The following is a 24866-nucleotide window of genomic DNA, read 5'->3' as shown; positions in this document are numbered from 1 at the left end:
AGGATCAAGATAGATTCACGTGCCTTTGGACAGAGAAAAACGCTGAAGCTTTTGTTTATCAGCTCATATCCTTGGTGTCAAAGAGTATATATCGTGCTTCCAATACAACACAGACACAAAGGCTTATACACACGGATTGAACGACATTTTTGAGGCACTAATGAAATACACATATTTGAAGGTTGATAATACTTCTTTACTCATTGTTAGATAAGAGTTTAATTAGACTATCTAAATGCGCTAGCACATTAAGGCATTGTCTGAGAGTCCAAAGATTGAGAATGAGCTCATAATTAATGGGATGATAACTTCACGTTTGTCACCCAAAAAAACTCTAGGACATTTTTTTTTTCTAGAATGAATCATTAACCCAAACGATGTGGGTTTTTTATGCTTATACAAATATGTGTTTTAAAATGGAGCGGGATGCTATTATGCGAATTACAGTCGATAGAAAAAAAAACAACCCACTCACAATTACTTCCATAAAATGTCCCATAATTACATGGCAAGACCGCGCTCATAGACAAGAAAAAACCATAAAACAAGGGAAACATAAAAGATTACTTTTTAAAAAAACAAGACAATACCTCTTTCATACAACTTATAGAATATTTTTTTTTTTGCTCTTCATAATGAATGTTAGATTTAAAAAAAAAAAGAACATTTTTCAATCCCTCCCCATCCCCCCCCCCGAGAAAAAAAAATCCCGGTTAAGTGAGTGCCTATATCTACTAGACCAGTGTTTCACAAACTTAGCGGAACACTTTGCTTATTTTTTCTTAGAGATTAATTCACGTGGTGGACTACTAGTTCATTATTCCCGTAGTCCGTGGAACACTTCAGGCCTCGTCGCGAGCACTAGGGTTCCGCGGAACACAGTTTTGGGAACCACTGTCCTAGACTTAAGAACCTGAGTTAGACCACGGCGAGCAAACTGTTCCTGGACATTCATGGAGTAAGACTCGTTGACTAATAGAATGTCTACAGGAGGAAATACCAGAAGGCGTAGAATTCCTTCAAGATAAAGAGTTTCTAGTTCTATAGCCTAATTCTAATTATTTTTGTTTTTATAACTGTCAAACTCGAGTTTTCCAGCGTGGCCAAAGAGCTAGTCATACTTTTCTCAGCAATATACATCAACTGTTAAATTTGTTGAATAATCGTAGGAGCCGTTTTTTTTTTTTTTTTTGTTGATATTCCGCCCTCCATGAAGTTATGACGTGAATAGAGGTATTGTAAAAAGAAAAAAAAAACACACTGATCAACATGTCAAACATTGTCTTGAATTAAAAGCTACAATCAAAACATGTCAAATATTGTCTAGAATTAAAAGCTACAATCAAAACATGTCAAATATTGTCTAGAATTAAAAGCTACAATCAAAACATGTCAAATATCGTCTAAAATTAACAGCTACAATCAAAACATGTCAAATATTGTCTAAAATTAAAAGTTACAATCAAAACATGTCAAATATTGTCTAAAATTAAAAGCTACAATCAAAACATGTCAAATATTGTCTAGAATTAAAAGCTACAATCAAAACATGTCAAATATTGTCTAGAATTAAAAGCTACAATTGGTTCACTGAATTCATGACAAGAATTCACTATAATATCAATGCGTTAAAATAAAAATCGTAAGCAAGGCAGTCTATAGGAAGTGATAGATCTAATTAGGAGTGACATGCCCAATTCTCATATGTGTCAGAAGTACATGACTGAAAGACTAGATGAAAACTAGGAACAACCAAGTCGAATCTTACAATCCAGATTTCTCGCTAAAAAAAAACTTCGACAAAAAAAAACCCTGCTTTGGACAACTCCGGGATGGTTGTATAGCCACAGGCTTTAGATCTAATGAGATTGGCATCCCACATAAACTACAGAGACATGTCCTGGCACCAGACGAACACTCAGCTTAATCAGAGACTTTATCCGAGCTGATGTCACAATGGTTTGATAATAAAGTTATATTAACCGAATTGTACGCGCTCACACAATTGCCACATGCGCCTAAGTCCAACTTTCCATAATCTATTCCAATTCTACATATAATTTCATGGGCAGACGCGCAATTACAATTACAACTACTAGCAAAAAACCTTCACCTCTGGGTCATAAGGAAAAAAAAGGTTACAAGTATGAGTGTATAGACGAATACTGAATTAAAGAAATGACATGACTGTCAGCGAGGCCTCATTTCTTTGCTCATTTTGAATAAAAACAAAACATTTGAGTCAAGAGCGGGGAAACCCGATGACGTGTTCGAACTAGCCTTCGTTGAATTTGAAGATGATTCGATTGCGAAACATTATTACGGCCAAACCAGTTTCACTTTGTGACCAATTTGTTTTTTCCCCGTATATTTAAATATGTCGCTGAACAGAACATTGAAATAGTGAACACTTTTCAATACCTTGGTACTATCTTAGAGAATATATTACATTAGACTGCTAATACTGATTCTATCAGCAAAAATGGGCAATTAAGATTACTAAGAAAAATGTCCTCTTTTATTGTTAGCGAAAGGACGTTAGCAATGTTTTATCACGCTCACATCTGGAGCATTTTAAGTTTTAATATCATAGCCTGGCATGGCAATCTGAACTTAAAAATGAACTTCATAAAACCCTAAATGCTGCTGATAAGGTCATTGGTAAAAACCTCGTTTGGACTGTACGGATGCTGGTCTTTTGTCTACAATAAATCGATCGAAATCGACCAACGATTTGTCTTTGTCCTTCATTCTTCTCTGTGCCTAACCCACCATATATATATATATATATATATATATATATATATATATATATATATATACACACAATTAAAATCTTTATTACCTATAAGGAAATTTATCTTACAACTTTTGCATGGCACAAAGTGACAAAACATAACTCTAGAAAACAAAATCAACTTTCTCACCAGATTCACTCAAAAGTTCCATGTGAAATGTTTATACCAGATAGTTGAATTGGATTTAAAGATTTATTGCCAGGGGAATAAAGATAACCAGACACAAAAACTCCTTTGGCAGTAATATATATATATATATATATATATATATATATATATATATATATATATATATATATATATATATATAAAGAGAGAGAGAGAGATAAATAGATAGAGATAAATAAATAAATATAAATATATATATAAACTGCCAAATTTCTATATAAAAAAAACTGTTCAAAATCCGCTTCCACCACGCCAGGGTCCTGAACCCATGCAAATTTTGCAAGCAAACAAGAGAAATAGTAAAAAAAAATATAAAAAAAATTAAAAAAAATTGTACATTTAAAAAAACAACAACAGCAATAAAGGAATCTAATAGTTTCTATATTACAGTTTTGTCAACACGGTGTGTCTGTCAACATGGGGTGTCTGTCAATATGGTGTGTTATGTTTGATAAAAGAGCGTCAATGTAAATTCAATGCAGCACCAGCTACTGTCACTGTGAGATAGCGTTGTGACACAAGTACAACTGAGGGAATAAACGTTTTGTTAAGATAATGTCGTTTTTTTACACTAGGGCTAAGCAAAAATGGTTATTCTAGGTGTCACAGATGCCATTATAGATTTATTTGTATATTTCACATTTAAAAGCTTATGTGTAAATAGAAATATAAACCCTTGACTGAGCCTCATGAATTACCCCACAAATCTAGACCCTTGACAGCACCTCAGGTTTTACCCGAGACGTAATTATGATGTTGCAAATCTATTGGTTGATTTAAAAATAAATAAAGACATTTTTTTAAAAGAGTTAGCGCCAGAGAATTGACGAGGGAAAAAGAAGGCCAGTCGATGAAAGAATTCCATAGTAGATAGTCACGTTTCTAAGAGCTCTGATTTAAAGCCTTTGTAATGTGGTTTTTTGAGCTTGTTGATCTGTAACTTGTACATAAGCTGTACTTACGTTTTATATTTAAATAAAGTTCCAGAGTTGTGTTTTTACAAAGAATCTTTTATTGTGAATCCTAGATCTAGATCGTCATTTATTCAACTATTTTAATTCAAGTAAAATCCCCGGCACCACAACACACGTTGTGACATCTTGTGTGTTGTGACACTAGGTTAAGCCGGGTAGAACAAGCTAAGCCTTAAATTAAGGTAACATAGTTTCCCTAATATGACGTCGTCAACCTTTGTTGTCAGGGGAAACCCCTCTTTCGAATGGCCTAAAACGCACATTAAAGTGCTAATATCTAAATAATTACAACAAATTTACGCAAAATATTTTGTATGCTTGTTTTTATAAGCATTACGATTCTGAAAAGAAATGCAGTACAGTGGTTTTTGCGTTTGACCCCAAAACCTCTTCAGTTGGTCTTTAAGGCTCTCCAAGTGTTGCTTTTAGCGCCAAAAGTAGATTTCCCCGGTCTTAAAATAGAAAGGCCAATGCTGACACAAAAACTACAGAACTTCTAAAGGTATTGGTTGTTTTTTTATCTTTTGCTTGAGACAATATAAACCTTTTTTTTTCTGCAATCTACCTTAGTGCGGACTAACTTTAAAAAGACTATACATAAAAACAAGTAGAATCAAAGCTCTATTAACAGCCTAATTGATTTCTTGACATGCATAAAAGAGAAATCGCTCTAACCTTAAAAAAAAGTGAAAAAAAAATAAGGGGGTGGGGATAAAAGGGGAAAAAGAAACAAGGAGAAAGTGGGGGCCGAAATGAGAGCCAAAGAAAAGTCGATTACAGCAGGATTGAATGCGTGCTTCAATCTAGGTAATGACCTCCCCCAATCGATCGACATGCGCACTGGCATCGATAAGCATCATTAAACAGACAGGGGCAGGTCACTGCACACTCGACACACAACATCCGCCCGACTGACAGACGTTTTGAACACACATCCCATTAACAATGCATACAGTTGGACAGCCCCTGAGCCGATGACAATTGGGGCAGCAAGAGAAACTGCAATTCTGAAGATTAAATGACAACCGAAGAGAAATTGCAAGCCTAGGGATTAACTAACAACCGACAAGAAAATGCAAGACAAAAAACTTGAACGAAAACCAAATAGAAAATGAAATACTAGAGATTATTTGAGATTATTTGGTTGTATTTAAAGAATAGTTATAAATAAATATAACCCATTTTTTTTCTAGTATTGAATTTTTAAACTATGAAATCTGCTTCCGCCTCTCTCCTGATTCTATATTACCTTTGGATTATCTTCTAAAAGAAATGATACAAAATAAACTTAGAAATTTAACAACGAGGGCATTTGAGCATTATTTATATAAACACGCCGCTATCAATTTATGCACATCGCTAACAACACAGACTCATCACTTACAACGGATGGATACCTGGTCGTGCGGTATGAGCGCTGCACTGTCGTTTGGTAGTCTCGATGATCCAGAGTTCGCACCCGGACCCGCTGCCATCCCCCGTCGTATTGCGGATGGTTTCGACTGGAAAGTACATTACCTTCAACTCTGAAGGAACATCCAAAACAAGGTCAAACAGTTTTACAAACACTTTCATACATGCGATAAAAAAACCGGGGACTGTACAATGTACCACTAATGAACATTTTCTAGCTAAAACAATGTTCAGCAAAAAGACACAATTTAAACCCAACTCCACGACTTCTGAAGACTTCATCACAAAAACATCAACACCTTCTGAAGACTATCACAAAAGATCAACGATTATTGAAGTTGAACATGTTACAGTCTGACTTTTGATTTACGGGACAAGTGTTGCGGAAGAAGAGACGCGACACACATATTCCCACGAGAGGTTTTCCAAGTTCCTGGCTAGTGAAATGAAATCAAGCGGCCGAAGCCCCGATGTCCTGTCGCAGGCCAGTGCTTGACTTGTTATGTCAGTCAACTGCCAGACTTCTCAAGCGAACTCAGTCGTCTTCAACACTGATGATATTGAAAACAAAAGAAAGACACAAGTTTTAAGGTCCTATTGATTCCACGTATTAACAATTGGTCTGAAAAGATAGAATCAATCATGCAACATTTTTTTTTAGGATTTCCAATGCATAGATTGCTAAAGATCTAGAATCTGTCCTTCTTGGGTTTTAGTCTCAGAATATTTTTTTTTTGCGTGTTCCTCAGTGTTTATAATAAAGAATCTTCCAGAAGTCCTCTTCCGGATATGCGTGTCACTGTTTGTGTGTGTTTCAAAGATTGCTGATCTCTTTTGTTAACTGAAAAAAGCACCAATATGAACAAAATTTACGAATTTGTACCGCTAAATAACGCGCTTGAGGTACAGCTAAGTGAGAGGCTTAGTCCATACGTGGAAAGAATCAAAAGGAAACAAAGAACAGCTGAAAATTAAACTAAAACAACAAGAAATAAACAAGGCATATTTCCAGTGAACATTGCGAGCTGGTTTGTGGGCGTCTGCCTCTAAAAACTTAACAAGATTCCACGAATAAATAATTATTGATTACAAATAGAGCATTTCATTATTTCTTTATTGTCACTATTAGAATGAAAGTGTTGCCCGCTCAACGCACACACCAACATCACGATCAGAGCGGAAACACTGCAATGATACATCTTCTTCAAGACATGAACTACAATAACCGTTATTAAAACAAAAGTTGTGCTCTGCGCAAACGCTGAACTCTTGCAGACGCCTACATGTAATCACCAGCCTCTAGACCAACGTTTCGTCCTGATCAATAGACATTACGACAAACTCGATGAACCAAAAGTTTCCCAAACACTGATGGCATCTCCAGCCTCACGAACAGATATTCAAATGTAGTGGCGTCAATGGGTAATGCTAGTAAACAGTTGATGGTCATGGCGTCCAAGCACGGACATGTTCCTGTAAATGTTAGCAGCAGACTGGAGGCAATCTGTAGGCCATGCTATATTATTGGTCAACTGAGCTAGGTCCAAACGCGATAACAAAAACATGCGTGTTCTCGTTAATGATAAACTTTCCACAGAATCTGTTATGAAGTGAATGTCCACCTGCTCTAAGCCTTCGTGTCTGTTTGTCTAATGAATAACAGTAAAGGTCGTTTTTAAGTGTGGACTGGGGAGTCAGTCTAAGTCAACTCGCACACAGCTACGAAAAAATGTCACAAGACAATGTCATTCATGTTGACTTCAATGGAACAAGATACCAAGACGGACATCTTAAAAGTCTGACTCCAATGGAACAATATACCAAAACGGACATCTTAAAAGTCTGACTCCAATGGAACAATATACCAAGACGGACATCTTAAAAGTCTCACTCCAATGGAACAAGATACCAAGACGGACATCTTAAAAGTCTGACTCCAATGGAACAATATACCAAGACGGACATCTTAAAAGTCTGACTCCAATGGAACAAGATACCAAGACGGACATCTTAAAAGTCTCACTCCAATGGAACAATATACCAAGACGGACATCTTAAAAGTCTGACTCCAATGGAACAAGATACCAAGACGGACATCTTAAAAGTCTGACTCCAATGGATCAAGATACCAAGACGGACATCTTAAATGTCTGACTACAATGGAACAATATACCAAGACGGACATCTTAAAAGTCTGACTCCAATGGAACAAGATGTCAAGACGGACATCTTAAATGTCTGACTACAATGGAACAATATACCAAGACGGACATCTTTAAAAAGTCTGACTGCAATGGAACAAGATGTCAAGACGGCCATCTTAAATGTCTGACTCCAATGGAACAATATACCAAGACGGACATCTTTAAAAAGTCTGACAACAATGGAACAATATACCAAGACGAACATCTTAAAAGTCTGACTGCAATGGAACAATATGTCAAGACGGACATCTTAAAAGTCTGACTCCAATGGAACAATATACCAAGACGGACATCTTTAAAAAGTCTGATTACAATAGAACAATATACCAAGACGGACATCTTTAAAAAGTCTGACTACAATGGAACAATATACCAAGACGGACATCTTAAAAGTCTGACTCCAATGGAACAATATACCAAGACGGACATCTTAAAAGTCTGACTGCAATGGAACAATATGTCAAGACGGACATCTTAAATGTCTGACTCCAATGGAACAAGATTTCAAGACGGACATCTTAAAAGTCTGACTCCAATGGAACAAGATGTCAAGACGGACATCTTAAAAGTCTGACTCCAATGGAACAAGATGTCAAGACGGACATCTTAAAAGTCTGACTCCAATGGAACAATATACCAAGACGGACATCTTTAAAAAGTCTGATTACAATAGAACAATATACCAAGACGGACATCTTTAAAAAGTCTGACTACAATGGAACAATATACCAAGACGGACATCTTAAAAGTCTGACTCCAATGGAACAATATACCAAGACGGACATCTTAAAAGTCTGACTGCAATGGAACAATATGTCAAGACGGACATCTTAAATGTCTGACTCCAATGGAACAAGATTTCAAGACGGACATCTTAAAAGTCTGACTCCAATGGAACAAGATGTCAAGACGGACATCTTAAAAGTCTGACTCCAATGGAACAAGATGTCAAGACGGACATCTTAAAAGTCTGACTCCAATGGAACAAGATATCAAGACGGTCGTCTTTGCCGTTTGACTCAAACGAGCCGAAACAGTTGTTAACTTCTATCGATCTCCAGTGTGGAACAACTCGAGCAGCGTTGTTCAAATGTCATGTATTGCTGAAGGGTTAAAGCAAATCTTTGAGCAGGAGATGATAAATGGGCAATCAAGCATGACGGCATCAATCAATCTAATGGAAACAAAATTGTAACGGTGGAAGAATCTGGACCAAGATCCAGAGAAGTTCCACCTGAATGGACACCGAGTTCAATCTTCTACTCACAGAACCAATGCAACGTTAACGTAAGAGACCACAAAAGCAATACATGAAAGGGTCATCTCACAAACACTGACATTTGAGACATTCTCACTGGAAACAAAAGCCAGAGCCAAACCATCCAGTTTCACTTTCTCCTTTACATCAGTTACAAGAGCAGAAGTGGACAGTGTGCACCAATACATTACAGGGACGGGACATCGCATTAAACTATGCTGCTATTGGGGGGGGGCAGATAGTGACAGACATGCAAGTGAAGAGGTCATGAGATAACTTACACTATTAAAAATCGGATTTTAAAAACTCCATTTGTAGACAAATGGGAAACAAATTACTGATTTCCTATCTTCAAGATTTTTTATAACGAATAATTTAACTATACAAGCTTTTGTGTTCGGATTTTACCTGGTCGATATAAACTGTTTTGTAATAAAATAAGTTTCATCGTGTTATACTTCTTTGTAATCTGTACCACAAGTAGTTAATCAAAAAGTTTGACCATGTTATACGTTCAGAAATCTGTATCACAACTAGCTTCTACTTGTCGTTATTGTTGTGATATATAATTGGTAAGGAAAAGTCAGAACTCGGATATAGCCCGCGAGTCGTAGTTTGGGCACCCATGGTTTCTGAAATGTAAGTAAACCAAAGTTTAGAATCTGAAACTAGCATAATAGTGGGGCCATCTTTTTCGTTGTTTTTACACTGAACACTTCACGTTTGGTTCCTAATCTTTTAATTCATGTCTCAAGCACCGCTGTAAATACAAGTCAGATGCTCTCCTGAGTCAAACCTCAGTGAAAATGGACGTATGAAATTCGTCACTTTGATGACTCCACCAAGTTGTCTTCCACAGCGTGACACGCACAAAGGGATCACGGACGTTCATTTTGTCAGCTCGGTGTCCAACAGCTCACGAGGCACGTGAGAGCGTGCATAGCCACCACTCACAGAGACTGGCTCGTGTCAGTCGCTGAAGAGATTAGAGGCCACGAGAGAGGACCACACCCTGTGTACTACGTCCTGTGTGGGCCGGAACAAAGCTCTCGCCGCATCGAACACAGTTTTAAATAGAGGCAAAGAGATGCGTTTGTCTTCGGGTCCTAACAAAAAGTTGGCTGGCAGATTTGGAAGTGATTACAGCCACCAAATAGTCTACTATTGGATCCTTTTAGGTTGATACTTAAAAAGCTAAGATAGTGTTAAGTGGTTCCACATTGTGTCTTATGTAGATAATTCATACGGAGGTAACACTCTAATCACGAAATCAAATAACGAAAGGCCAACAATAGAAGTTAGTCGACGCTGATAGTGAATGTCGAACAAGAAGTTTAATGAAGGGAACCGTCGAATGTCGTCAAGCTAAACCTCTACGTCCATAAAACTGCCTCTCTCAAAAGCCGTCAAAAGCATTCTGTTATCATGCCGCTAATCTTCCTAAAATCCTAGCATTGTTTTATTGTCTCTATGTCAAAACTTTCGCTTTCTATGAAACGTAATCCTAATCGTGCCATAACAAAATTAACAATAGTGAAATGGTGTGCCGTGGTGTCCGTGAGAGAAGACTACCAAATAATAATGAAGCTACCATAAGTAAACCATTAAGAACAGGCTAAAAGTCTCAACCATGTTATTGTTCTTTTGATAGTTCCTATTGAAAAACAACAACAACAAAACTCTATAATCCAAACTTCCTAAGCCTAAGTGTACTTTTTCTACAATTATTTAAAAACAACAACATCAACAAAACTCTACAGATATTTTTTTATAATAATACTATTTGGAAACATGATCACATGGCGACTGGATCTCACGATGACCATCTCACCACTGTCAAAAAAAATGCAAGTTAAGACTGAACGGCCATATAAAACTATTCTCAGAGCTCGCAGGGAACAGCACCAGGGAAAAGAAGCAGAGGCAGTCAGAAGAATGGAGGACAACATTGTAGAATGGAAGAGACTTTAATACCCTGGCAAAGACGGAGAGCAATGGAAAGTGACGGTTGACAGATGATGTACGGTGCCCCGTCAGACAATGAGACAGGTGAACGTCTGGAAGGAGCTGGGTAAATAGATAAAGATCCAGGGGGCACTCCATAGACTTTCTGACACAGAGAAAACTAAAAAGTCAACATATACAGCGTGATTGAAAAAGAATGTGCCAAAACCATTGCGTTATATTTTTAAATTAAAAACAAATATAACAATGAATACCTAGCTGGACACAAGTGCTTTATATAATTTCAAGTTTGTATTTCATGTGTTCAATGTGACAACCACGGAGGACATCAAGCCAAGATGAACATTCCTCTTAGCTGGGCTTCAGAATGTCAACTGTGTAGATTGCAGCTGTTATTCAAACATTTCTCGTAGCTGGGCTTCAGAATGTCAACCGTGTAGATTGCAGCTGTTATTCAAACATTTCTCGTAGCTGGGCTTCAGAATGTCAACCGTGTAGATTGCAGCTGTTATTCAAACATTTCTCGTAGCTGGGCTTCAGAATGCCAACTGTGTAGAAACTTATTAAAACTTTCGTGTCGTTTGATATTTACTTGTAACGGTAGAACCAAACTTTTCGTCTTTAACGTACCCTCACAGGAAAACAAGGTCTGGGGACCTGGCAGGCCAAACCCAGAGAGAAAATTTTTTTAGAACGTCTTCTACCAAGCCAAACCTTAAGGGAGCGCCCACATCTTGTGGAAATTGACTGCTAGTTAAAAAAAAAGTTATAACTCATGTATCAAATGACCGCTACTTCAGTCCATTACAATGCATTTGAAATGAATAAATGCCTGATAATTTTGACGCATTCTTTTTTGAATCATTCTGAATATTTTTGAGCTTCCGTCTCGCACAGCCAGAAACATGCAAGTAATTATCACCACATTTAGAGAAACCAATAAGCAAGACTTTGTTAACTGAGTGATAGCTTTGGCTACAGGGGATCGTCTCCTCTACAGCAATACTTTCTATTTGGTAGAACCGGTAACAGTACACCAAGAACCCAAGAACTAATTTTCCAATCCTTGCTTTCTTTCTTCTTCTTTACTTCTGAAATCTAATAGAATGACGAAAAAGAGAGTTAACAAAGGGAGATAATTTGGTCAGCAGACTTGAGTGAAAAAGAGCGGTAAATACGAAGGTGGTGGTCCTGGAAGAAAAAAAAATTCCATCATCTTAATTAGCTTCACAGATTTTTTGTTCCCTCAGTCGATATGTCGAGTGCCTTAGAGAATGGGGGAAAAAAAAGTGTATTGATGAAAATGTAAGAGAAAAGAAATAGACACCCACAATGCATCAGTCCAAACTTCTATTTGTGAGAGTGAAAACTTAGAAGCTCAATGGCAGATATTTAACGTAATAGTAGAGAGAGAAAAAATAGAAATGAACAACGATATTTTTTCTTCAGCGAAAACCTATGAATAGCCACAACCCGTTTAGTGTATCTTTAGTGTATCTGGTGTACAGAATACAAGAAATGTTGATAGGCTTTGCTTTTTAAAACGTTTAGGATAATTCTAGTGTTCCTTTAAGCACTGCATCAAATTTTCTTCCGTTTGTACCTCAACTTTGTGTAAACTTTAGTTGGCAACATTGAAGCTCAGTTTAGCAAGCTTCACGTCGTTTAGTCAATCGCGAGAATCCCCCAATGGGGAGAAAATGGTGGAATTTAGCTGACGTCAATACAAGTTTCGTGAAGTCTCTAAGAAGAGAACAAACAAAATATAAACAAATCTTTAAAAAAAAACAACAACAACAAAATTTGTCTAAAGGGGAAGAACTCAGTCCTTAAAACTATATCTACCAATAATGTACAAGTTTTTTTTCCCTATTTCGATATCAAACAAAAGAATTAATGACCAATAATTAATTGACTAGTACAAGAGATAAGTGTTTAAAGTATCCACTTGAACGGACAATGAGAGGGGAGATATAGCGTTAACAACTATTGAAGGAGACTAAACCCAACAAAATTAGCCATATGTGTGAATACCGAAGTATTAGTTTCCCTTGTTGCAATTAATCCAAATTATGAATTAACAGTAATTAATTGTTTAATTGGTTAATTTTTTTTTTATTGATTCATGTCTTGTCTATGTCAATGAATAATTGTGCGAAGTTTCAGCTTGATCCAAGAATGAATGTGGGAGAAATAACGTGTACACACTTTCTACCAGACAGAGACAGATTGAGTTGAGCTCAGCTTTGTAAAAATACGTAAAGAAACAAATAAAAGAAATCCATTTAAAAGAATTTCTCCAAGAAGGCGCAAGCTAAAGCATGAAACGGACGTCAATTTTTTTTTTTTAAATTAATGTCTCCTAGTCTGTAATCTCATTGTCCCTTAATTCTAAGCTCACACTAATCGTGTTTGTAACTAGTGCCAGGTGGGTGTTAGGAAATAAAAGGCCGATACTCAGTGACCTCATACCGCAGACTGCACAACGACATGTATTCAAGTTATTTCAAGTTCTATACGTTAGAATAGTATACTCCTACAGCGGTGTAGTTGTCTACCAGCAGTTTGGTGCTACAAGTCAACCGGCCGTCTACAACAACCTAGCGCGAAGCAATATTTTAAAATTGAACAAGACAGTTCAATGGCTGATGCTGCTCTTTTCCCAAATGAATAATGTCTTTAAAATTATTATTATTATTAAATTTGTATATCATTTTTAACAAACATCATGTAGGATCAAGGCACTTTGAATAAAAACAGACATAAACAGAAAGTTCAAATTTCACACTAAGATTAACTCTTTCTCTCCTAACTGACGATACCAGCGTTGATTCCACCAGAATGTGGTAAATAATTAAGGAGAGAAAGAGTTAACACGTTTAAAACAGGTCTTAAGGTTCTTCAGGTGGTTCAATGAAGAGCGATTTCTAAACCATTGGTCCACGCACTAAAAATACCCAAACTACAACAGTGCTACTCAAAGTACGGCCCACGTGCCATATCTGGCCTCTTGAAACAACAAGAACAGAGGACGGGCCCAACCGAGTTGACTTTCTTTGTTTTTGGTTGGCCGCAAGGCGACACACGTGTGTCGGAAATACGCACGGCCACCACGACTAGAGGTTGGCCAGCACTGAATTAGAGGAAACTTGCAAGACAAAACAGTCAAACAATTAGAGACAGTTATCGATCGTGACACACAACTTGTCAGCAAGACCAATACGGTTACACCATTGACTAGTGTGGACACATTGTCTCCAACAACCTACTTGCTCTTTTAGGGAGTCAACACTTCTGCTACTCTTTACTACTGTCTCAATTTGAACAAGATTGACCCCCCCCCCCAAACTCTAGCAATGGATGGTCTTAATCAATATGACCGTTGCTAGTCTTGGGGAATCAAAGGAAAGTCAAACGTAAGACAATCAGTGTCTCTTTCAATGTTGACAGTGATGGGAACATGTCACGGAAGGCCACGTCAGTGGGGCACTAGCTAGCGGAGGCGGCGAGGCAGCATTTGCAATCCTTTATCCTCATCAATGAACAAGAAATAGTCAATATACTAAACATACAACATAACTTCACATAGCAATGTTACTGAATTAATAATATATAGTTTTCTATTACTAATCAATTCCCTATCTCTTTGAGCTATACAACTACTTAAGGTATTGTTTTAAAAATGGTGCATTTTTATGAAACAAAAAAAAAAAAAAAAGGTTCATATATTTAATCTAAAAAAAAAATAGGGAAAGGGGGGAGGGTTGCTTTCAAAACACTCAAAGTGGCCGATGCACTTCAACTTCGCTACAAAATATCATGAAATCGGATTGTCATTCGCTTTTCTAGTTCTCGAGATCTAAACGTGACGGATGGACAACTAATAACGGCTTTACCCCTTTCCGAGGGCCGCTTGAAAATAAAACAAAAAAAGCGCCCTACTAACTAAATGACTCCTTACTATATAAAAAAAATTCGAAATATATTAATGTCACCTCAACCTATTTTTTTTAAAACGCCTCGGTATGTAAATAGCCTATGACTATATTAAAAAGAAAACATAACGCCTGGGTTCATAAATGACATATCACTATATTAAAAAAAGCTTGTGTATATAAATAACACACGGCTATATAAAATAAAAACGCCCTGGCAATATAAACAACACATGACTATATAATAAAAAACCCGCGCCTGGCTTTATAAATAACACATGACTATATAAAAAACGCCTGGCTATATAAATAACACATGACTATATAAAACACCCAATAACACCGGTGTATATAGAAGTACTTTTAAAGCGTCAATAAAACGAAGCGCTCTCCACAACTCAATGCACCAAGTAAACAACTATCCAGTATCAGAACATGAGGAACAGACGGTACCGTGCTGTGACGACCAGGGGGTGCTATTACCGCCCACGGCCGAAGATGGAAGGTCCGGTAATGACAGTTTATCCCTTCTCGGTGTACGGCCGAGTCTCAGACCCTCAACACAAGAAGTGACCACTGGAGCGGCTGGAAATAAGAGACGTGGGTGAGTTCCTCCCACCGGTGACTCCTTAGCGTCTCCTGGGTGTGTGAGCTGGGGCGGAGGGAATCAATCGTCTGTGACCAAGATGGGAGTCGTGAGACGGATGGGAGAGAGGGGGGGGGGGCGTTTATAGTGTCAGGAGATGGGGGGGGGGGAACTCCTAGAAACATTGGCCAAGTCTCCGCGCGGATGCCAGACTCGAGATAACGGCCCCTCTCGCAACGTTTCTCCCCTAGCCGCTCCCCCCTCCCCCTCTAATGGTATCAGAGAAGCAGCGCGGCTCCCAGACTCAATCAATTCTTTGCTCTATCTCTCCTCACAGTCCTCGGTGGGCGCGTGTGTGCCAGTGAGCAGTCGACGAGAGAATGTGTGTGTTTCAAGAGGAGTAACGTCCCAACTATGTGTGCGTCGTGACTGACAGAAGAGACATGATAGATTAGAGACAACAGTGTCCTCCAAGATACACCCAAGGCTTTGAAACAGATCCCTTCCCAACCTAATACAAACTAGGTCTACGTCTAGAAGACTCTAGATCTATATATCCAGCTAGAGCACTGGGTACTACGTCCGTCCTTAAGTAAGAACGACAACTCTTATCCCCATCCGGAAGAGACTTAAGTCTAATTACATTTCTTGCTATGGGTTACAGAAGTAATGCCCAAACTACGGCCCGGGGGCTCATTTCCGGCATAGACGCAGTTTTAACTGGCGCCTCTATATGCCTGCCCAACGTGCTGAGATTCAGTTCCAACATTTGTTGTAGCAATGAGACCTGTGACAGGCATATTGGCAGGCGTATTGGAAATTTAGTTGGCCTACAAGTGGAAAAAAGTTGGTCAGCACAGGGTTACAGCTGAACATTCAGGATTGGCCTCTTAAGTAGCATGAGAAGCTGCAAAAGGAAACGATCATCTCCCGAGATGTGATATAGAATCTACCACATTGTGAATGTAGAAGCACAGCCAGACACAAGTAATAGGTCTGTAAATAGTGCTCATGGAAGGAAGTACAAAGCTCCTATCACTTTCTGTGAATCTGTTATATTTTTACTGCTAGTCTTAACATCTCCAGCACACATGCGACCTTACACTTCTGGCGTCCACTGCCCTGAGGTACTCCATGAAGGTGCGACGCCAAAGTTATTCGAGGACGTCCCTGTTTGCGTTCTCCTTGTTTCGGCCTGATGCGAGTACCGGTATGCGATTCTTTCTGTAGGAGGACACGTCCCTCGTACCCCATTAAGAGTCACAGAGATCGGGTCAAAAAAATAAAGAAATCCTTTAATAAACAAGCAGTCGATCACCTAATTATACACCACAAAACTCAAGTACGAAATTGAATATTTCTGACGTTAAAAAAAAAAGCAAGCAATATTAACAAAAAGAGCAAAATTTGGACCAATGAAACTTTGATCTAGATCTACTCTTCAGCACTGTTATATCGAAGGGTTCTTGTGACCAATAAAATGAGCCAAATTTATTTCCAGCCAGAGAAAATGCTGGCTAACATTTTCATTTTGGCACGTCCGAGTGATCAACTTTTTTTTTGAATGACCGCACGTCTGCGTGTCTGGGCTGTCACGTGACCATAGCCTCGGTTAATACTATTAGCACAATCAATGAAAGCAGGGTAGGAATTCGTCTTCAGAGGGCTCATGGGAGAGATGTGGACAAGGGCTCGTTAATACAGGATGGTCAAGTTGTAGTCAATTATATGTACAAGATTAATGAAATCATCATAGGTAGAAATATCATCATTAGTAGGGCTTTAATGTCCTTATAACTTTTAGTACAGTTTTACGTTGTACGGAGAAATTATTGGGGGGGGGGGGGGGAGAGGAGAGACAACTACCTTCCATTCCATTTTACCAGATGTTTTTTTTAAAAGCATGTTGTTTTGGAGTCCCCTAGATCCGCCCCTGAATGCTAGCGACTAAAAAAAAAATTATCAAAATTAAAGCTGCCCGGGGTTAGGGTAGTGAAGACTGGGATTTTTAATTTCAGGATATTCGGGCGCCTCTGAGTCCACCCAGCTGTAATGGGTACCTGACATTAGTTGGGGAAAAGTAAAGGCGGTTGGCCGTTGTGCTGGCCACACAACACCCTCGTTAACCATAGGCCACATAACCAGATGGCCTTTACATCATCTGCCCTACAGACCGCAAGGTCTGAAAGTGGAACTATACTTTTATTAAAGCTGTAGAACCACTATCATTTTCGGTATATCCATGTCCTCCATTTTCGATAGACACTGGCCTCAATCCGACAATCTTTAATATCGTCATATTTAAACACACAGACTCACTCATACTAAAAAGTAAAAAGTTTTTTTTTTTAGCAACCTCCCTCAACTGTTGTGTTCAGAAAGTTGTTTCGTTAATCTTAGAACTCATCGAGTTCTGGGTATTTTTACTTGCACATGCATTCACGGCTATACTGCTAATACTGAAATATCGTTTTCCCTGATCAGCGCATATGGTGGTCTACTATCCATAGAAAATGTGCATGGAGTTCAACGAGAGGTCACTATTTTTATTTATGACTTACTTCGGGTACTGGTAAAAGTATTACTTTTTCTTTTTTGGTCAGAAATGTCAATTATAATACGGTAGCTTTACAGCCTTTATTTCAATGAAGTTTCTTCAAATCAATTGCAAGCCGTCTGTAAAGTTTCCTTTGTCAATTATTGTTCTCCTTTCTAAGAGTCTGTCCTGCTTTATTGCCCTTCTCTGCAAGTGTAGGCGTCTGGCAACCTTAGTTATAGTCACACAACATATTTGTTGAAATCTTCAGCTATTCTTGTACTAGTGCAGAACCTTCGATTCAAGCTTAGCAAACAAACAAACACTAGTGTAGTCATTCACACAGAGCAGACGGTACACGGGGAAACACACTGATAACTATAGCGACCAACTTCTTGGCTAAGTGGTCCTAGAGAAGATTTGTCAGTCGAGGGGAAGTAAGTGGTGCGATAAAATATACACACGAAAACAGGATTAGATACCCTTGATGAGAAATCTGTCTTATAGATGTAGAATATTCAACACCGCCACCTAGATTTGGATAACATGAAATTTTACTCATTTAGGGTATAGGCAATTTTTTGATTGAAAATACACTTTCAAATTTATGACAAACATGCCAAACAGACCCCCCCCCCCCAAAAAAAAAAAAAAAAAAGTTGTGTTTTGTTTTAGTTAGTACTAAATTTCTGTAGCCAAATGCTCAATTATAAATGTACAGGTTTGGTTGCATTTCGTAAAACATGTAGTAAATACTTTTAAATATACATTTACACTAGTGTAACTATGTAAAATCATTGTAATAATTTTTTTTTTGTTTTAAAAAAATAAATTACTATTTAGTTTGTGCACGTTTTAGATAGCACTCCCGCTACCTCGAACTATCAGGAACTTAATTTTGTAAAAAAAAAAAAAAGTATAGACCAATATTTTAAAATATGCTTATATTAGCTGTAAATATGATGTTATCAGTATAGCAATATACATTTTATAGTCATTGTTAGACAAAATAACTCTTAGTTCAAGTAACACAATTCTTCGGTTATCTTTCCTTGACAGTTTGAACTAACACAATTCTTTGGGTATCTTTCCTTGAGAGTTAAGTGTCGCATTAAAATTATCTTGACTATTACCAAGCTATCTTTTTATATATCTATATACAGCTAGGAATTCTCACCATGTGAAACAATAGCAAAGCCATAAATGACCATTTGTCTTTACATTAAAAAAAGGGAAATGATTTACGAAAATCTCCTTTAGATCTAAATAGATTTTTTTTTTTCAATTTAGGAAGCCCGTTCAAACAGCTAAATCTAGATCTACTTTAGATCTCTAGATCTACGTTCAGTTTCTATGAGTCACTGAAGACAAAAGCAATTCTAATGTAAAACTAAACTAATGTTTCAGACATACTTGTATGGTGAAAAAAATGGGGGCTGAAGTCTTCAATAATGGGGGTTGCATGGGGACATGCTTTTAGAATCTCCAAAGTTCAATGACAAATATAAACATATTTCTTAAATAAACAATACCATTGCTAAGTAAGGTTAGAACCTATTACATTCATTTAGCATTTTCTAATTTTTTTTATAAATCTTGTAGTTTCAGGATGGGATCAAACCACAGTAAAAAAAAAAAAAAAAACGCACTGATATAGAGCTTTGTTGACAAATAAATAAACTTGTAAATCACCTTCATGTTTGTCTCTAGTCATCCTTAAATAAAAGACAAATCGCTCCACTACTTTTCTCTACAATTACAAGAAATTGTGTGTGTCTATCTGTGTGTGTAACACCATACTAAGTAACTATACATTTTCATTGCCCTTGTATTCCAACAACTGATCTTAGCCTTCAGTTGTTCAGTATTGATTAGAAGTTGACAAGAGACAAGGCTGAAGGACCAATGACAAAAAACTGACAAGATCTACTGTAGTAAGCCCATCATTAGAAACTAAATATCTCTTCTAAATTCAATGCTGACATGCATAGTACCAGTTCAAGAAAGAAAAAAAGATGAATGGACAAGAGAATGCTTGAAATAAAAAATAAAAAGGAATGAATAAAAAGGGAAGGAACAAATACATCAGAAGGAGCAAAAACACAAACATAATTCATGTTTTTGTGGGTTTTTTTTTTTGTCATCCTTGATTTCCCAGAAGCCCATCTCTATAATAAAAGTGAACAATTTGTTTTTCAAAGTAAAAAAAAAAAAGTTTATTTTTTTTGTAATAGCAAAATGAAGTAGAAGTGTGGCAGATGTTATAATCATAATTATATTCTAATAGCTCTCTAATGTACAGAGAAAAAAATAAATAGTTAGATTATATAAAAAACAATATGGCATATGAAAATATGTAATAATCAAATAACAACAACAAAACACTTTAGTTTCAACTAATCTTTAAAATTCACTTTTTTTTTTTTATAAGAACCATTAATTTATGAAGTTCATGCACAATGAACTTTTCTACATTTATTTAGACATTTTAAACTTGACTTTTGTTTACACTATTTGTTGAGAATTGTATATATCTGTTAGTAACATTTGTATTAGTTCAAGAAAGCTAGAGGTTGCAAATACTTAAAGAGGTTGATCTAGTTAAACAATTAACAAATAGGTCAATTCTAAAGATTTTTTCTTTTTTTTTTGTTTACTTTCTCACAAAGTGCCAAAACTTCATGTAGGCTGACAGGCACAAAATGGGAAAAACCTGAACCACTCAGACACTCATTGCATACACTATAATGACTTAATTAGCAAAATGAGTTAATTAAAAAAAAAGTAACTTAAAAACACCAGACAAATAAATTGCTCTAGCTTTAAAAGCCAAAATAAATGCTTGCTTTATATTTGAGTGGATACTGTAGTAAATAGAGCACTTTGAGAAAAAGCTATTTTAATCACATAATCACACCACAGCATAATAAGCACAGAGGATTATATGGACCGAATTCTTAAGTACAAAAACCACATCAATGATTCCAAAACGATGTAAATACAACATTAATTAATTTAATTTTAAAGTATCTAAAATATTTAGAATATGTTTAGTTTTAATGAATCACTCCAGGCAGTCTGTAGTCATCAAGTCATGTTTGGAAATAATATTATTCTAACGATATACCAAATGCTTCAAGCTTAAAGGTATTTAGCCTACAAATTAAGGTCTTTTCTAAGGAAATTAATAACTTGCTTAAGAAATTCTGATGTAAAATTTCATATACACTGAAAAGTCAAAGGTCGATGAATTCTCATTCACATCCCCCTTTTTTTAAAATGAGGATTAATTCAATTAATCCAGATCTAGATTCTATGTCCTATGTAACATGTATGAAAATAAATAGGTGAAACAATACAAGTAGGAGTAGATAATTCTAGAATCTATGTTATAATTGTTATAACAACCAATGGTATGTATGTAGAGTCTTCTTTAGATTGGATTCATTCAATTCCTATGATTCTGTCATCTGTTGAACTGACTAGATCAAGTCTATTATATAGGCTAGGTAGATCCTAGATCTCTAGTCTAGTAGTTTGCCAATCTAGTCTCTAAATCTAAATCTACTCATCTAGAATCTAGTTCTAAAATAAAATTAATTCTTATGAATGGGAAATACAAATAGAGAAATGCCTAGGCCTGGACTGGATTACTGGATCTACACTAGACTTAGACTCTACTCAAGAAATAAGATATAAATAATATTGTGATATTGTGTCTAGATTCTACATTCTACCAATTCATCTAGATCTAGCTGCAATCTAGCATCTGATCTACTATAAAGTCTTAAGTACTAGATCTAGACTCTAACATCTAGATCTAGAGTAGTCTTAATTAGATTATATATAGTAATATATTTATAATATAGATCTAGATCTATAGTTCTACTAGATATCTAACCTTCATTTCCACGAGCATGGCGACAAATGGGACGACCATGGCATGTCAGTGGTCACTCACTAAATCTAGATTTCTAAGATCTATCTTCCAGATATCTTGATAGTCTTTTATTTGATAAAATTAGCATAACCGACGTCTCATATTTTAACATATAATTATTATTGCGAGAATTCTACAACTCTCTCAACTTTCGGTTTTAAATGGAATATCTAGAAAGTTTAGCTAGATTTATCCCTATTAAATTATTAAGACACTCATGTCACTCACAGTACTGGGCTGCGATTAACATATATTTTATCTAGATCAGTATTTAATATGTTAATAACCATTCTGTTTAATTTAAAACGATCAACATAAAGGTGTTCTATAACAGAATAAAGATTAGAGCTAATAGAAGGAGGGGGGAAAACTCACCTGCTGGGTCTTGATACCCTCCATAATGAGCTTTGATTGTTTACATTCAATGTCTATAATCAGCCATGACACCTCCCCCTTTAAAAAAAAGTCGGAGCTAAATTATGGAAGAAATTTAGATCTAAATAAATTGAATTCAATTATTAAGAATATGTTTATTTCTACTCGTAAAAGTAGAGTGAAATAAAGATAGATCTTTTTATTTATCGATTAAAATACATTTCCTCCGAGACTAAAATTATCTCAAGTAACCGTATATCACCGAATTACATATAGAATGCAGACTAGGGTCTAAAAGGAAGATAATCGGTGTTAACCGACACGAAGTCCAGTTAAACATTTTGGTCTCCCTTCCTTTTACTTGAATAATCTTTTTGTTATAACTCTAGTCGTTACTGAAAGATTTTGTTTATATATAATAATAATAATAATAATATAAAGTATTATAGCCTAATCTCGTCTTTGCGAAGCTTTTGATTTTTAAACCTTGGGAAAGTGAAATGGTGAAAGGTTTGGATATAAAGAGAAACGTAAAAAAAATGAAAAGTGGAAGATAAGGGCAGATTTTGAGACAAATAGACAAAACAAGCAAACAAACCAAAAATGCAAAGGATACCATGTTTTAAGATCCCTGGAGTCAACTAAATACTAATAATTGTGTTAATATGTTTATATCTCATTGTTATCTGATGTTGATCTTATATGAACACTTCTGAAAGATATGGCGTAATAATGAGAGCTTATAATGCCCACTGTCATTGAAAGAGACAGACTCTGGTGTATGATTATTGGTCTACATTATTTCACTCATTTGTAGTAACAGAATATGATTACCCAGAATATGGTATCAGATTGTGGTTTCGGAATTGCTGAAATTGCATTTGGATAATATTTCGTATCAGGTGGTGTCATTTCAGGTTTGCTTTAGAGCTAGACATAGAGAATCGACACGAATAATGGACTTAATCGATCCTCCTTAACCGTTGTTAGCCTACTAGACCGTAATGTCTACGAGATGGTAGGCCTACGTGAAAAAAAAGTACTTTAAAAAAAATCTTATACGAAGTGTAATTGTATCAATTAGTTTGGATCAGTCATGTCATTAAATTTATAATAGATCTAGGCCAACAACAACAACAACAACACTAAATTTCTCTGCCATTGCATGCATTTAGCAGTCTCACTACGTTCTGGTCTTGTCACTTATGTGCACCAGTTGGTGTGTGTGTGTGGGGGAGGGAGGGTAGAAAGGGAGATCTGGGTGAATTTCACCCGTAATCGACTAACCCCTCTGTTAGTGAGGTGCCCATGACTATAAGAGATCGTATAGTTATGTATTGTACTTAAAAAGAGAAACTAATTCAATTTATACCACCACTTCAATCAAGCAAAAATTCTTTCCTTTGTTCGAGATACCAAACGCAATAATTAATTACCAATAGTTAATTAACTAATTGGTTGATTTTTTAAAATTAATTTTTGTGTTGACAGGTGAAAAAAAAAATTGTGCAAAATTTCAGCTTGATCTGAGATTTAGTGTCGGAAAAATAACATGTAGGACTACAAACTTTTAACAGACAGACAGACAGTGTTAGTTGATATAAGCTTATTTTTAAAAATGAAGACATTAGTTTTGAACTGTTTATAAATGCTACTTTAAAAAAAAAACACGAAGTCAAAACCATTGAATAGTGCTCTATTGTTAAACCTGATTTTTAAACCTGAACAAGACATCAACAATTCTTATGTAGGCCTATGTAAATATGATACTGTAGACAAAATAATTTAAAAGGTAGCCTATGAAAGAAAAAAATGTTCTGCCTAAGTCAAACACTGTTTATCATAGTTTATGACATTTTACATTTTTTTACAAGAAATCAGAAAAAAAAAAAAGTCGAACATTCGAAAAGTTCAAAATGAATTTAAAAGTTTGGCAAAAGAATGTAAGTTTGACAACCTTCGTGATAAACTTATCAGAGATCGATTAGTATGTGGCATACAGTCAGATCCCGAAAATTTGGAATGAGTGCAATGCATTATGTGACTACGCAAGCCCAGTTGAGACATATATGAATTGCACATCTGATGCAGACAAAGCCGCTGTCCTCTGGGGTCTATTTAATTCTTTTTATCGTCTTGTGCGAAATTTCTTCTACAAGAAGCCTACTTTATTTGGGCCTCAACTGTGTGTCCCGCGATCTTCAAGAGACCTCTTCAATTGTCTCTTAAGGACGCCATTTTCTGAAAGTTATTTTCCACTGTGCCAGTTGCGTTGCAATTTATAGCACTTATGGGGACACTTCTTTTACGCCGTCTTCCTTTAAGCTCGCCAAAGAAAGATCGCCTTTGGCATGCGGTCATCCCCCATGTGGGATAAGTGTCCGACCCAGCAATTCTGTTGAATGTTTCTGTACTGTTCCCAACGCCTCCTGCAAAACAGAGTTATTTGTAAGATCCAACGACGCGACATTGTTTATAAAGCAGTGGTTCTCACCACACTTCTGTATGGGTCTGAGACATAAATACTCTATAGAAGGCATCTAAGGCTCCATGAACGATTCCATCAAAGCTACCTTCGCACCATAATTAGCATACGCCGGCAACCAACAAAATACAGTCTAAGTTACCAACGAAAAGCGTTCCAGAAGTACTAGTAGAAAGCATGTAGTTTACATGTAACTGAAAAAACAGTTATAATTTACAAGGAAAAATTC

At 36.5% G+C, this 24866-nt stretch overlaps 1 protein-coding gene across 4 annotated transcripts in view; it reads right to left on the bottom strand.

Moving 5' to 3' along the window:
- The window catches only part of LOC106052271 (myotubularin-related protein 6-like), a 106038-nt gene extending 83666 nt beyond the window's left edge, over nucleotides 1-22372 (bottom strand). For 2 of the 4 annotated variants that reach the window (XM_056037747.1, XM_056037748.1), the window contains exon 1: nucleotides 15169-15360. Coding sequence is in view for 2 of the 4 variants with exons in the window: in XM_056037749.1 (XP_055893724.1) it covers nucleotides 21739-21777 (39 nt within the window). In the remaining 2 variants the exon portion in view is untranslated. Of the gene's footprint in view, nucleotides 1-15168; nucleotides 15361-21738; nucleotides 22061-22152 lie in introns of those variants that run through there. The other 2 variants (XM_056037751.1, XM_056037749.1) reach the window with 2 other exon arrangements.
- Nucleotides 22373-24866: the final 2494 nt, after the last annotated feature.

This window comes from Biomphalaria glabrata, chromosome 8 (genome assembly GCF_947242115.1).
Source record: "Biomphalaria glabrata chromosome 8, xgBioGlab47.1, whole genome shotgun sequence".
NCBI classification, from domain to species: domain Eukaryota; kingdom Metazoa; phylum Mollusca; class Gastropoda; family Planorbidae; genus Biomphalaria; species Biomphalaria glabrata.
Note: the sequence above shows the minus strand (reverse complement) of the source record. Positions and strands in the feature narration are given on the sequence as shown.